The sequence below is a fragment of the Pseudonaja textilis genome, chromosome 2 (assembly GCF_049901715.1).
Source record: "Pseudonaja textilis isolate UNSWEBS1 chromosome 2, rPseTex1.2, whole genome shotgun sequence".
Classification (NCBI taxonomy): domain Eukaryota; kingdom Metazoa; phylum Chordata; class Lepidosauria; order Squamata; family Elapidae; genus Pseudonaja; species Pseudonaja textilis.
Genome location: NC_141991.1, coordinates 112,773,295 through 112,787,738, shown reverse-complemented (window position 1 = coordinate 112,787,738; position 14,444 = coordinate 112,773,295). Strand labels below are relative to the sequence as shown.

The following is a 14,444-nucleotide window of genomic DNA, read 5'->3' as shown; positions in this document are numbered from 1 at the left end:
GTATTTCAATCTGAGATGTAATTTTGCTAACACTAGATGGCTGCATAAGCCACAATAAACCCCAGCACCTGAATTCACACTTAAGCATCATGAAAACACATCACGGCCTACCTTCCGATTTGAAGCAGATCTGTTAGACTGGCACAGTGAGAGCACTTCCTTTTCTGGCCCTCATTTGCATTTCAGGTTTGATCTCTGAAGAAAGCTATTAAAATTAGCTACCCTACTAACATATCTCAGAACAACAAAGCTCTGGGGTATGTTAACATCTCTATCCCTGACATACATTCTTAGAATGTAGACTGTCAAGTCATTCATTCCTTCTGCGTAAATACTTCAAATTTCTCTTCACCTTTTAGCACTCTCTCCTGCTGGAAGAAAAACACTAGGATGTCATGGTATCCCCAATGCTTCAGGTACCCAGAAACACCGTATTGAGTCTGGCTCCTAACCAAGGTACACAAGCCATTAGAGGAATGAAAGTATTACAAACTTGTCACTACCTACTCGGCTTCTACCTTCCCTGTTTTAAGGAGCTCCCAAAAGGAATTCAGCCAAATTATGGCCATGTACAGCAAATGGAGAAGACAGAACTTTCCTGGAGGCTAAACAACACTTTTAATTCCACCTGAGTCATCAAAAAGAGTATGGATCAGGAAATCACAAAGCGATTTAGCTAAGTCCAAGCCTGTTCTCTAAGGCCACGTGGCACACAGTAGTGTTTTCTCTTCATGGGCTTTGCAGATTTGGTTTTCATTAGTTCTTCTCGTTTCTGTTCTTCCATCTATTTCCCCAGGCACTGAGCTGTATTGTAAACCGGGGGTCGGGGGGGTTGTCTAATAAAGCCCTTTTAAGAAACCCCATCTGTGTGATACCCAGGACACCACCAGAGCAGGACCTTGCATTCCTTCAGGTGCTCCCTTGCCATTTGCTTGAAGAAATAGAAAATAAATGTAACCCTTCTGGAGCAATTCAGAGGTGAAGACACACCACTCAATGTTTCTTCAGTCATAGTTATGAAGAGCTTAGAGTAAGACTGCCCTCTGGTGAACAATGCAAACGCAGCCGTTATCTTGTCCAATCTGGGAACAGGCAACTTTCAAGTCCCCTTCGTTGTTTAACTACCAGCCCAAAGTAAATTGAATACTTTCAAAATCAATACAACTTGATGGGGTATTATTGATATATGAACCATCCTCTCAAGGGAGGTCTATTCATCTCACAGCCCAGCCTTCAAGTGTTAACTAGTGAAGGGACATTCAGGTTTTCTATGAGGAGAATCGTGTGGGTGGCATTGTTTCACTCTGCTCTTAAGCCCACCTAGTAACTCACAAATGAAGATGAGAAGTGGCTCTGTCATTAAAAACAAAATCCAGCCCAGATCGACGAAGATGAGGAGGGCACGAGCCATAACAAAGCCCTCTGCTATGACTGTACTCATTTGTTTTTGAGAAGCTCTCAGAAGCCGAACTTATGTTCAGCCTCTTCATGCTATGGGACTCTGGAGGCAAAGGAAAAAGCAGGCGGCCTGGGAAGCATATGAAGCATAAACCCTTAGCAAGCCATTTAGACTTCTCCCACAGCAGGAAACAAAACTTATTTCTTCTAATGAATGAGCCCATCAGCCTTGCATTATTCCCCAGTGCCCAGGCCTAGGAGTGCATTAACCTCAAGAGCACACTGAACACGGAATCAACTTCTCGAATCTCCACTAGCAGCCTAACACAAGAAGCTGGAACTACTAATAGAAGAGATGCTCCCATCTTGGCACACAAAACCCACAGATTTAACAAGGTTCAGAGATTCCATCCTTGCCAAAAGAAAACAGCCTTTCAGAAAAGCCAGTGAGAAATGAGTCAAGAGGAAGGCCAAGAAGTTCCACAGAAGTTCTTTCCTCTGGATAGCCGAGCAGTGACAACATGCTCCAACGTGTATCAGGAACTGAGAGAGCGAGAACGAAAGACAGGGAGGCTCTGCTGGCATCTGAGGCAGGTCTGTAGCTGAAATCTGGTCGCAGAAAGCATTTGGCTTGGAAGGTTTAAGAGTCACCGTTTAATCCCGTTTAAATTACAAAAAGGAGGAGTGTGCACGCTACAAAATAACCTTGATATGGGAACATTAACCAGTTACAGCTTCCATTCTGTGCAGAAAACCTGCTCCAGTATGGCTGGGTAAAGCCAGCAAGGAGGCCTCCTATATCCCAGGCATGCTGGGATTCCGAGATTCAATGCAGAGATACCCCGCAGGTAGTGGAGTTAAGATGCAGCAATCAATTCTGGCTTTGGTTTGATTCTGATGGGCGAATTTTCTGTGGAGAAGGAAAAACACACACACAAAGAGGAAGGAGTTATTGGTTTTGAATGGTTCTAGAGACAGTCAATTCTAAGCAGCGGTTTATGCAATCCTGCCACTGACATACACCCGGAGCAACTTTGCAGGATCTCAGACATAAGTTCTTTTTGCCTTCTGCTCCTACAAACACTCCCTCCAAAGTGAACGGTGAATTCCACTCTGTTCTTCCAGAACGATCAAGGTATGTGTGTTTGTGCCGTTACATTCTTCGGGAGCTGCATTAATATACCAGATCTTTTTTTCAAGGTCAACTAACAAAGGCACAATGCTTGCTCAAATACAGCCTCCCCACTCCCTGCCCCAGACTTTCTGGAAAAGCTATGCTTAATTACGAGTGCACTCTTCAATTCTGGCCTTAGCGGACCAATTATATTCCCCCACTGGCCACCTAATGCCTTTTAAAAGAGAGCCACTGTGAGAAGGCATAGACGTTCATAGGAGAACATGCCAATCAACTGTGCGACTATTAATCATACTGTGAATGCAGAATGCAAGTGGCAAGAGATGCTGTAGCACAAGCAGAGCAACATTGTGGTTCTTTTGAAAAGCCTATTCTTCTGTCCAGTATCGCTGAAAGCTTTTTTCTGATTCTGACGGATCCTCCCAGGTTTAGCCCACTTAAGGGAACCATTAGACAAACCAAGAAAAGGTTTAAATAATAAACTCCGTAAATAAAAGCCGGATCTTTCTGCTTGCTAGAAGAGCTATCTATTTACATATGATATTCTATAGCTGGATGTCTCTTACATAGTTGTTATTTCTCATATTTATATACTGCATGCTCTCAGCAGAGCCAGCCTCTAAGTACTAAAGACAAAATATACAAAATATTGTGACATTTTGTAAAATCCTTAAAAAAACAATCGTAATTTCCCCTCTTCCCCCGCCAATAATAAAACAATTTGAAAATGACATTAAAGACTACAGATCAAAATGCACTCTCTGGGGAAAAGTGAAAGAGAAAAAATAGATTCTAATTCCTCCCCAATTTCCCTATTCTCCCCCAAAAAATGCCAGAAGGAAGCAGCAAAACTATCAGGAAAAGGGAGCTTCATAGCACTGGAGCCATTACCAGCATTGCAGATTCCCAAATAAGTCTCTTCCCAGAGTTGCATATACAAAGGCCCTTTATCGGAAGAATGTAACTCCGAGATTGCAACATGCACAGGAAATCTTTCCTTCGGGATGGTGGGACTCAAGTCTTTCAGAAATTTAGTATCAAGCACCTTGAATCCGATTCAAAAATTTGTTGGTGGGCATCTTAGCCAAATTGCATCACATGCATAAGATACATCTGTGAGATGAGTAAAGCCACTGCCATTTGGCTCAGAGGCCATTTCCAGTTCTCCTTAAGGAACACCTTTTACACTGAGTATGTTGTAATAGTCCATTTTATAGGTAAGCAAAGCAAAACAATATGATCTCTCCAGAAAAGATGTGAAATAGCAAATCATATGCAGGTTAAAAAAGATGCTCTAGATCAGAGGTGTCAAACTCATGACATCATGTTGTCATCATGTGACATATCGCAACTTTCCCCCCTTCGCTAAACCAGGGGGTCGGAGTGGCCGGTGAGTGACACATCCGGCCCACATGACGTGAGTTTGGTAGCCCTGCTCTAGTCTAGACTACTTAATTGATCTGTGTATTCAAGGATGGCACAAGGTCCAAGAATCTCTCCAACAAATTGTAGATTTACTCCTTCAGGAGAAAAAAAAGATATTAATGTAGAATAGGAAGAGTCCCTCCCAATCGTCTGAGAACTCACCAACTACCAAGCCTTTTGACTTGTCCAGATTCAGTTTTAATCCATTGCATTTTAGGCAGACTATCATCTGGTCCAAGCAAAACCAATTCAAAATAGATGCACTTTCAATCTATTTTTGAGAGCACCAAGGCATGATCAAAATTACAAATAACTTGCTAAAAACAAAACAAAACAGAAAACTGCTTTGGGAGTGTGCACTTGGTAGTTGACATCTTGTGCTATAGATTCAGTTTGCAAGAGGCGCTTCAGGATATGCAGGAGTGCAAAAATGGGACCTGCTTATGACTCATTTAAGCAGCTGTGTTGTTTTCCAGGATCATACAACGGCAACTATTGCAGAGAAGTCTTTGCCCGTTGCTACATGATCCTGAAATCAGATGCGGCTGCTTTAATGAGTCATAGACTAATACTACATTTGCATTGCAAGCAAAAACTGAGACAGCATAAAGACCCTACTTTTTAGTTCTCATCCTTTTTGCCCAACTCTCGCGTTTTACTTCCATTCTCAACCAATTCACTACACAGCACCACTTATTTTACATTTCAGTGTTTGCTTTCAGAAAAAAAAGAGACAAGCAAATTGAACAAAAACAGGAGCCAGGTGTTTTAAGAAATAAATTAGTAGTCTAATTTAGTCTCTCATAGTAATTCAAAATTAGGTGAGAGATAGGAAAACAGTTTCTAGATAAAGAATTACTTTTAAAAGGTTATGTTTTATGCTTGAAATGGGAGAAGCACTTGAGTATAATGCAGTGAAAAAATAACCTCTTATAAGATCTATATAGTATATAGCAACATGGTATAGTGATTAAAGTGAAGGGCTGAGACATGCCCAAGTTCAAACCTCTATTGAACCATGAATTCACAGGGTGACTATGGACTATGGTAACACCCTCATATTAGAAGGGTTGCTAGCAAGATAAGATCAATAGATCTCCATCCTGCTCCTTTGAGTTTCCAGAGAAAAAATGGAATGTAACAATAAAATAGGTAAAAGAGCTGCAGCTACTGCAAAATAGTAGTTCAGACACTGAGATGCCAAAGTATGGAAGGCCCAGAACCAAATTAAATTTAATACAAATGGAAAATTCACTCATTTTTCAGCCTTCCCCTTTGTCAATACTGGGCTGATACACCACACCTACTTTCAAGGTAATTTACAAATAATTGCCACCAAGCGATATAAACACTAAAACTACAAACTGTAAAGCTCTGCATAGATTATAGTAACTGGCTGGGGCCTGAACACAGAGTAGACTTTGATACAAACTATTATAAATGTTTGTGAATGTTCTGTAGATTTCATTTGTCCTGAATTAAGTCTATATTAGTCACAGCCAAAGACCAAGAGCCACCTTTGTGCACGATGGCAGTATCAAAAGGAGAGGATAAACTCTAAACAGATAAAACTACCTGGAATCTTTTCTGGGAGAGGCTCTGAGGGAACCTCTGGAAGATCAATCTGCTCCTGGAAGAAAAAAATGGTTCTTGTGAAATACATATTCTAAAGACAGGAAACAGCTTTGTATTAACTGTAGAACTTTTAAATGCACAGGAAATAACTATGTTACTTTCTGTCTGCCAATTCTAGAGTTTTGAGCCTGTATTATTTATACTATGCCTCCAACACCTTGACGGGTATTTCTGAATAATTTGGTTAAGCGAAGCTACTGACTCTTCAATGAATAAAGCTCAATTCACAAGGACTGCATGGGGATGGACATGTAGTTTTCTTGCCAACGTTAGAGAAATGGTTTGAAATGGTCTTTTTTCACATCTAAATTTATAGTTCTTGGAATTCCTGGTTCAAAGCTATTCAGTGTTTTTTCTACATCTCCCACAGCTGGCTGGTTGTTGATTACAATACCATGTCTATGGTACTGCATAGCATGGGACAAGCATAAGTATTTCTTAGGAAATATTGTGGATTGCTCAAATTGATAGCTATGGGTTCATAATAATTCCAATCGGATACAGAGTCATCATTTTCTGTCAAGCAACAATGTATGGTCTCTGAGATACAAACCCTTCCTTTATCCTTGAAACTGCTGGTAGACACTACAGTAGAAGAACTACAGGGGCCTCCAAACTTGTAAGAAGGAATAACCAGAAGATTACTGAGGCACGATTTATTTCCTTCTTTCTTGCTCACAGCAAGAAGATAAGATATAAAGTAAATTCTGATTTGTATTTTCTGCAGATCACTTATTTGCATAATTCTATTTTGAAATCCCCTGGCTGTTGGTTCTGCCTGGTAGTAACATTTGATGATTTCTCAATTTTCTTCAATTGTCCAGGTTTTGCGCTTTTGTTCCAATCGCTTTGCAGCTGCATGCCCTGATTCTCCAGCAGTAACAACTGGGCCCTGTAGCCCATTTTTCGACAGATGTCCAGAAGCCATAGCATCTGACGTGGCCCTTATGGACCCGGGCGACGACCAATCCAGTGTGCAATTTTGTTGATTTCTTCTCATAATTGGTGATGGCAGGTGCCTGGGTTGGTTCACGGTAGCTAAGCCACCACCAATCCGAAGACCAGTAATCCCATAACCACAGGGACTGCACCTGATAGCTGTCCAGGCCCAGCCATGGTGTGGGGAGGAGCGGCAGCTCAACTGCCCGTTCGGTGTCAGGAAGGCAGAATTATTATTAAGTTTAAATAATAATATTACAATATTACAATAAATGAATAATAATTTGAATACATGTTTGAGTTTCATGTTTAATGAATGAAAGTATAATAATAATAATAATAATAAAAAACCTAATGCGGCCAGATTATTTGTTTGAATTTTCTTGAGCTAAGTTCTATCAGCAACCTATAAAAATACTTAAGGGTTCTGGGTTAAAGTTCATTATTCATTGTAATAAAGACTGATAGAAATACATCAGCTTTAAGGACTACATTATTTTGCTGTCAGTATGGCAAACTTCTTCTTTGGTCAGTTAAAACATGTAAAGAAGAATCAGAATTGAAAAAGCTCCTAATCTTAAGAGGGATCACACTTTTTTCTAGTTCTGATTTTTGAATTGCTTTTGAATTCATGAAGGTAATTACAATCCCCAATATCTTTCCTATTCCTTTCCAGTTCATCTTAACATATAATTCCATCATTATTATCCTAACAACTAGAATTTTCTACCCTGAATTTTAATTACTGGAGTGAGATATTTATTGCCCTCCTCTCTGCACGATAATGAAGTATTAATTATTTTTGTTAACAATAGATGTTTCCCATCTATTTCTAACATGAATGCAAAATGCAGCATACTGGCACTCATATGAATGAATGCTTACTTATTGTGGAAACAAAGCTTAATTATCCCAGAGTAAAGGATTTCCAAATTTTGGAAAATCCAAGAATAAATGGAAAATATTCTATCCTTCTATTTAAAATGAATCTTGAGGGATCAAGATGAATCTTTGAAGATTCAGAAGGTTAACGCAAATGATATACAGGCAGTCCTCAAAGAGGTCATTGGTGACCGTTCTGAGCTACAAGGAGCACTGAAAAAAGTGACTTACGACCATTTTTCACACTTATGACTGTTGCAGCACCCCTCTGGATCTGTGATCAACATTTGGATGCATGTCAACTAGCTCATAGTGATGAGTGTTGCCGTGTCCCAGGGTCAGGCGATCCCCTTTTGTGACCTTCTGACAAGCAAAGTCAATGGGGAAGCCAGATTCACTTAACAGCTAACATGCTACTAACTTAACAACTGCAATGATTCACTTAACAACTGTGGCAAGAAACATGGGGCAAAATTCACTTAACTCTCGTTTAGCAACAGGAATTTTGGGCTCAATTGTGGTCCTAAGTCAAGGACGACTTGTAAGCTGAATATTTTGGATAAAAATGCTGCTTCCTCATAAAAGATACCCCTTCAAAATACAACTCCTGAACTAAGTCCCTGACTTGGGAATTGGTGCTTACCTGAGTGATGGCATCTAATTCAGCTAAAATAGCATCTTCATCCTCTGTAGTGAAGCTTCCAGACAATATCTCATCTATTTGCTGCAAAGAAAAAGGCAGGTGGCTCAGTGAACACCAGGAAGTAACAGATCTCAAACATTTCAGTTCCTTCATTGGCATCAAAAAAATATGAACAATTGTACCTATCCTGAGTTTCAGCTTCGGATACTCAGGACTAATGTAATACACACTTCCAGATAATATGGCAAGGTACTTTATACTACATGTGAACAAGTATGTTAAAAATCCAAGGGAGTGAAGTGGTGAAATGCAAGTCATAAAAACACAATGTCTTGCACCAAGCCCTGTAGAAAGGACTGTGCAACCCATACATACCCTCTGGTACTCTACAGCCTCCTGGGTTTCATCCATGATTCTTTCCACCTCTTCTATTGACATAACCTGTAAGAGAACCCCACAATTTTGCATCAACAAGATGACTGGCAATGGGGTGCAATTTAAGAGAGGCCGGGCAGCTCTGATCATACTTACTTGGTGCATTTTATTTAAACATTCATTGCCAATTTTGAGACCCTCAATCACTTTCATCTCAATCTGTGTGAATTCAATATCGTGGACCTGTAAGAGAGAAGAACAAGGATCACAGAATGCCCTGTTCTATCTTTATGTGTTAAGGAAAGCAACCGGAAGATGACTTCTAGCGGATAGAAGGCAGTCAGTGGCAGCCTGTTTCACTGGCTGACAGTTTGTACACTTGTTTGTACACTACAGCAAGATTGGGCAATTACATTTTCCCAAGGAGCCATACCAGGAACTGGGATTATTGTGCAAGGTCAAACCAATAGGGCTATGAAGGTGTATATCCATGGAAGGGCACACATACTTAAATTGAAACAAAAACAAAAAAAACAGCAGTTGTCTTCAAAATAAAAGCAATTCATGTGGGCTAGTCAGTGACAGCAAAAGGACCAGACGTAGGCTGGGGGTTGTAAAAAGCCCAGATATGGTCTACACGGTATCCATGGACAGTAAAGCACCAAGCAAAATAAGTAGCATTTCCTTAGTAAATGAGAATCTTGCTATGTCAGTAATAAAAGCAGGAGAAATCTAAGTTATATAACTTCTCTGTATGAATCTGTGTCTAATGAGTTACTAGGACTACAAGTTCTTCAAATTAATTTCTGATGCCTCTACCTGTGGTGGGATTCAATTTTTTTTACTACTGGTTCTGTGGGCACGGCTTGATGGGGGCGGCAGGGGAAGGGCACTGTAAAATCTCCAGTCAGAGGTGGTATTTGCCGGTTCTCCAAACTACTCAAAATTTCTGCTACTGATTCTCCAGAACTGGTCAGAACCTACTGAATACCACCTCTGCTCTACCTCTCCCCTTTTCTTGCAAAAAGGCACGCAAACACATGAACGTATACGCTATCAACCCGCCTTAAAATGCAGGGACATTACAGTTGCAACAAGTTGGATAAGAGGATTGGATGAGCAAAAAAAAAAGATGGAATGAGGGACAATTCGGTCAACATCATGTGACCATTAAAGCAAATAATGCTGTTCAAAGCTATCATTCTATTCTCAAGACAAGCAATATATACTTGTGCTAAGCGCAGGGGTATCATATATACTTGCGGATAAGCTGAGAATTTTAGGTATCAAAATACACCCCAAAATTGTGTTTGGCTTACCTGCGAACCACAGCTCAGATTTTTAAAAAACTATCACATCCACAAACAGCAGTCAAATATTTAGCAGTATCTTGGTTAAAAAATCCAAGGGTTGGCTTATCTGAGGGTGACATATTTTTCATGTTATTTGGACTAAATATTGAGGGGTCAGCTTATCTGTGAGTATATACAGTACTCCTAAACGAAGCTTAAATCACAGCATTCCATCATAAAAGTCAATGTGAATCCTGAGTTAAAGAAATCCTCTTATATTAAAAGTGCATTAAACTAAACACAGAAATTTACATGTAAGCCACACTTCAGAAATCCTGAAAATCAAATGAGCAGATGCAATCAGAAACTCAATCCCACATACCATGCGCTCTAAATTGCTAATTTGGTTTTCAGTTTTGTCTAACAATTGCTCTTGATAACGCTTCTTCTTTAGCAGAAGCTTGGCTTTCCTAGAGGGAGAAAAAAGGGAGTGGATGAAAAAGCAAGTCTAGAAAAAAATATTATACAAAGCCATTTTTGTCCCAGCTCAATAGAAAAAAATAATTTATTTCAGGGTTTGATAATTTGACAAGTTAACTAAATATCCTTGAAAAATATACAGGTCTGTTGCAGAACTAATCTGGCATATTGCCTCTTGACAAGCAAACCTTATTTTTCACCATTATAGCCAACAAAACTGACATATTTATTCCCTAGAAATCTTTTTAACCCTTTAAAATGTTTTAAAAGTGTGTGGCCATTATGTCAACACACTACAGTGATTGAATTGCACTGGCTGTCAAACTATTTCCAGGTATTTTTAAAAAAATTATTTAAATTATTTATAGTTACTGTAAACAAATAAAAAATAGAAATATAAAACCTTAGAAAACAGGAGAAAACACAATACCTACAATCATCGCCCCCCCCCCCCAAAAAAACATTCAATCCCAAAATAGCCAAATGGTTACAAACATAAAAACTATTATTCAATACAATCGCTCTTAAAAATAAAGTTTTTCATTAACTTTTGGAAGTTTGTTGGTAAGGAAATGAGATGGACTGCCTCACAAGAGAATTCTGGAACTTAGGGGCATCTACTGAAAATGCTGCAACCAAAAGGATTGTTGGGACACACCAGAACATTTCAAACCGGCAGCCTCCACTATACACAGCAGACAACTAGAAAGCACAGAAGGGCATGTTTCAAGGTGAAACACCAGTGGGAATCATTTGGCTAAGGTCGTATTGAAATCTGACACTACATATAATATACACAGAACCAGTTTGGTTTAAGTCATTGGGATCAAACTTTGTGCTGTCATGGACTTTTCCCCCATTCACGGAGCTGGGGTGGGCGTGGCTTGTGCATGACGCATCTGGCCCTCCCGCCTCCAGTTTGACACCCTGGTCCAAGGCTAGAAGTGGGAGGCCAAGAGTTCAAGTCCTGCCTTAGCCATGAAAGCTGGCTGGGTGCCTTTGGGCTAATCACTCTTCCTCCCAACTCACCTTACAGGGTTGTTATTGTTGGGAAAATAAGAAGAGGAAGGTATGTTTAGATATGTTTGCCACCTTAAATTATTTGTTCAAAATAATAAAGGTGGGGTACAAATACATATAAATAAATAAGCTCACACTCTATCAGAAGTGACTTACTCTTTCTTGCCATCTTTTAGTAGTTGACGAGCAACAATCCTCTCTCGCTCCAGCTGTAGAAAAATCTTTTTCTGATATTGCTTTAATTTGTCTCGTTGCTGTTTTAGTTGCTGGAGAAGAAAACAAACAGTCCATTAGAAGAAATCTTTTCTTGATCTCCAATTGATCTCCAATCTACTGTGCTGGAAAATACTGGAAAGTTAAACTGGAGTTGAAAGTTAAGTTATGCAAAATTAAAGTCAAGCCATTGCTACTGTGCCATTGTTATAAATCATATATTAAAAATACTAAAAAAATAATGGTGAGAGTTATTGCCATCCCCTGGGATTCACACATTTCTGAATTTAAAGTCACAAGAGTGCCATATTAGGAACAGTAAGTTTAAGTATCATTCAGAACAATTGTTTATGTTGCTATGAATTCACTAACAAAAAATTTGATCTTCCAGATATTGTTAGACTACAGTTCCTCTCATATATGACCACTGACTGGAATTCAAAGGGTAAAAGGTTCTCTCTTCTGGCTAATAATATTTTTTATTTTTAAAAAATATGTAATTGTATTCCAACATTTCTTTCCATTCTGTATACAATTTTAATATCTTCAGTTAAATTACACCCAACAATGGTGATCTACTTAAATTCTAATGTAATAAATACAAATGACAATTTTAGTCATATGGAAATACGGAAGAACCAAAAGTGAAACTGGCTCACAATTTTTCTTTCGACAGATTCAAAGTAGTAGGTAAATCTGCACTGAAAGCTATTGACATATATAAAAAGGCTCCTCATAAAGTAATAACGAACTTTGAAGTGTCATGAAACATCCGTGATAATGCAAAGGTGATAAGGCACTCAGATTTTCTTGTTAAATGAAGAACTGTGATTCATAGCATAGCATGTACTTTGACTGTAAAAATGTTCCAAGTCCAATCCCTGGTTCTTTCAGGTAGGATTAGAAAATATTCCTGCTGAAAACTTTCTACTTGACAGCAAGAATCTCACTGTAAGAAACAATACAAAGCTTCTATGAACACACTGGCTTGAGATGATACAAATTCAATTTCCTACACGCGTCTAGTGGACATTAAGTAACTATATGAAAAGATTCCAGATTAAGAAACAAAGAACGGTTGTTTGAGATTTCCCTTAACAAACATTTGAGGAAAGACCCCTTATTTCCTGTCCAATGATCTGCATTTTACTTTATGCATTTCTACAACCCGCAGAATTTCTTCATTCTACATATTATGTCCTTTTCTCAAAATATTCTTTACTTCCTGGTAGTTAAGCTGCTTTCCAACTTATTTCACATTATTGAAATAGTAGTAGGCTATGCTTTTTAACATTCAAGACATTCAGAAAAATTCTACAGCACACCCTAAGTATGACATTAATTCCAACTTCAAAAGGACTCAGCAACTTCCGGATATTTTTAAGATCATCTAAAAAGCTATCATAGCTTTGCGATGTAGGATTTGGGTCAAAAGACTTGGGCTTAAACAAGACTTCAAGCCAAGATTCCCAACTCAAGACAGCATATAATATCCAGGGAGCTTCCACCCATCTACCAGTTGGCTTATGGCTGTGTTCCCACAAAATGTCTAGGGACAAAGGTAGGTTATGTGATCACATACAACTTGCTATTCCATGCTAATTTATATACACACACACAATTATTTTATTATTTTACCTAACAAGCTATTGGTTGAAGCGCTCTGCCTCATTGCACTGACACGCCAAAAAAGAAAAATATTTGTAACCTCTGGTTAAAATGAGGGGTCCTCAGTGCTCTCTGAAGCTTGGTGGTTGCTTTGGAGACTTTTCATTATCCAAACTAGGTTCAGCATCATCAGATGATGATCGTGATACTAGTGCTGATGATGTTACCTTAGTTTGGGTAATGAAGCGTCTGCAAGGCAACCACCAAGCTTCAGAGAGCACCGAGGACCCCTCAAAGGAAAAAAAAAGTTGGCAGGCCAGTATTTTGTGTATATTTTGTATATATATTTTGCATAAATGCATGCATGCATGCATACGTGTATGTGTGTGTATACATACACACATACATACACACATACATACACACACACACAGAGTGACACACTTTTTATTTAAACAGAAGGGGGGAGAAAAAGTGGAAAAGGACTGCAAAGAAGTCGGTGGAGGAAGCCTCCGCCCGTAAAAGAGAACAAAAGTCGTTTCCTTTCCCGCCTTCCTGAGTTACACACTTGTGCAGGTGCACCTCTTTTGCCCCCTTCCCGCACGTGCCAGAAACCCCGGTCCCCGGGATCTTTTTTTGCATTCGTTCCTCCGGAGGAAAGTGGCTGGGCGAAGGCAGGAAAGGGGCGAGCAGAGCAGCAAAGAGTTACTCCGCAGGAAAGGCAGCCCTGCTGGGTCTGATGCCAGAGAGAGAGAAGCTGAAGCTGAAGCTGAACCTCTGGCGCACGGCCGCAGCCTGCCATTCCCACCACCTTTCCTCCCGCTTCCTCCCCCGTCCCCGCTCTCACCAGCACGGCCTTATCTTGCTCGGTAACGCGGGTCTGCCGCTTGCGACCGAACAGATTCCCCATCGCCCCGGCCCCGCCCGCGCGGCCTGGCCTACATCGGCCCCACCCGTGCCTTACTTCAGTACGGAGGCCACCGAGGCTCTATTCTGGTAGAACGAGACCCGCTAGACTCGGAGCGAAATCGACGGCGGACTCGCGTCGCGGACTTAAGAAAATGCAGAGGAAGACTTCCCCCCCACTTTTTTTTTTTTTGATAGCACACTTCCGGGACAAGTTATGGTTTTACTGGCACACTGAGATAGGATTCAACTTTCGATTCTCTAAGTATCTTCTCTCCTGCCTTCCGGGGAGGAAGTGACGTATCCCCTACTCTTTTACCGTAACGCATACTATATAAGGGAGTAGCTTCTTCAGTTAGGTATTTCGGGGGTGGTGGGTGGGAGGGAAGGTGACTGTTAGGCTTTGGGTGGGCGGGGGCGGAGAAGGTAAGGCGATTGGGAATTGATAATATCTTCAAATAACGCATGCATTCAATTCCTGACAATAATTTAG

The 14,444-nt window shown here is 40.1% G+C and overlaps 1 protein-coding gene across 1 annotated transcript; it reads right to left on the bottom strand.

The window, feature by feature from the left end:
- Window positions 1-594: 594 nt before the first annotated feature.
- CHMP6 (charged multivesicular body protein 6) lies at window positions 595-14,166 on the bottom strand. Its single transcript, XM_026701784.2, has 8 exons — window positions 13,893-14,166; window positions 11,381-11,490; window positions 10,107-10,194; window positions 8,589-8,675; window positions 8,433-8,498; window positions 8,058-8,138; window positions 5,534-5,588; window positions 595-2,308 (listed from the first exon to the last, which is right to left on the bottom strand). The coding sequence occupies exons 1-8, from the start codon at window positions 13,953-13,955 to the stop codon at window positions 2,256-2,258; spliced, it is 603 nt and encodes a 200-aa protein (XP_026557569.1). The 5' UTR covers window positions 13,956-14,166; the 3' UTR covers window positions 595-2,255.
- Window positions 14,167-14,444: the final 278 nt, after the last annotated feature.

What these genes read in the sequence shown, in the direction of transcription:
- CHMP6 (XM_026701784.2), bottom strand. Translation starts at nt 13,955, where the DNA reads ATGGGGAATCTGTTCGGTCGCAAGCGGCAGACCCGCGTTACCGAGCAA. An exon ending in GTTTAAATAAAATGCACCAA is followed by an intron (nt 8,499 to 8,588) that starts GTAAGTATGATC and finishes GTTCTCTTACAG; the next exon opens with GTTATGTCAATAGAAGAGGT. An exon ending in TCTCCCAGAAAAGATTCCAG is followed by an intron (nt 2,309 to 5,533) that starts GTAGTTTTATCT and finishes CCTTCTCCACAG; the next exon opens with AAAATTCGCCCATCAGAATC.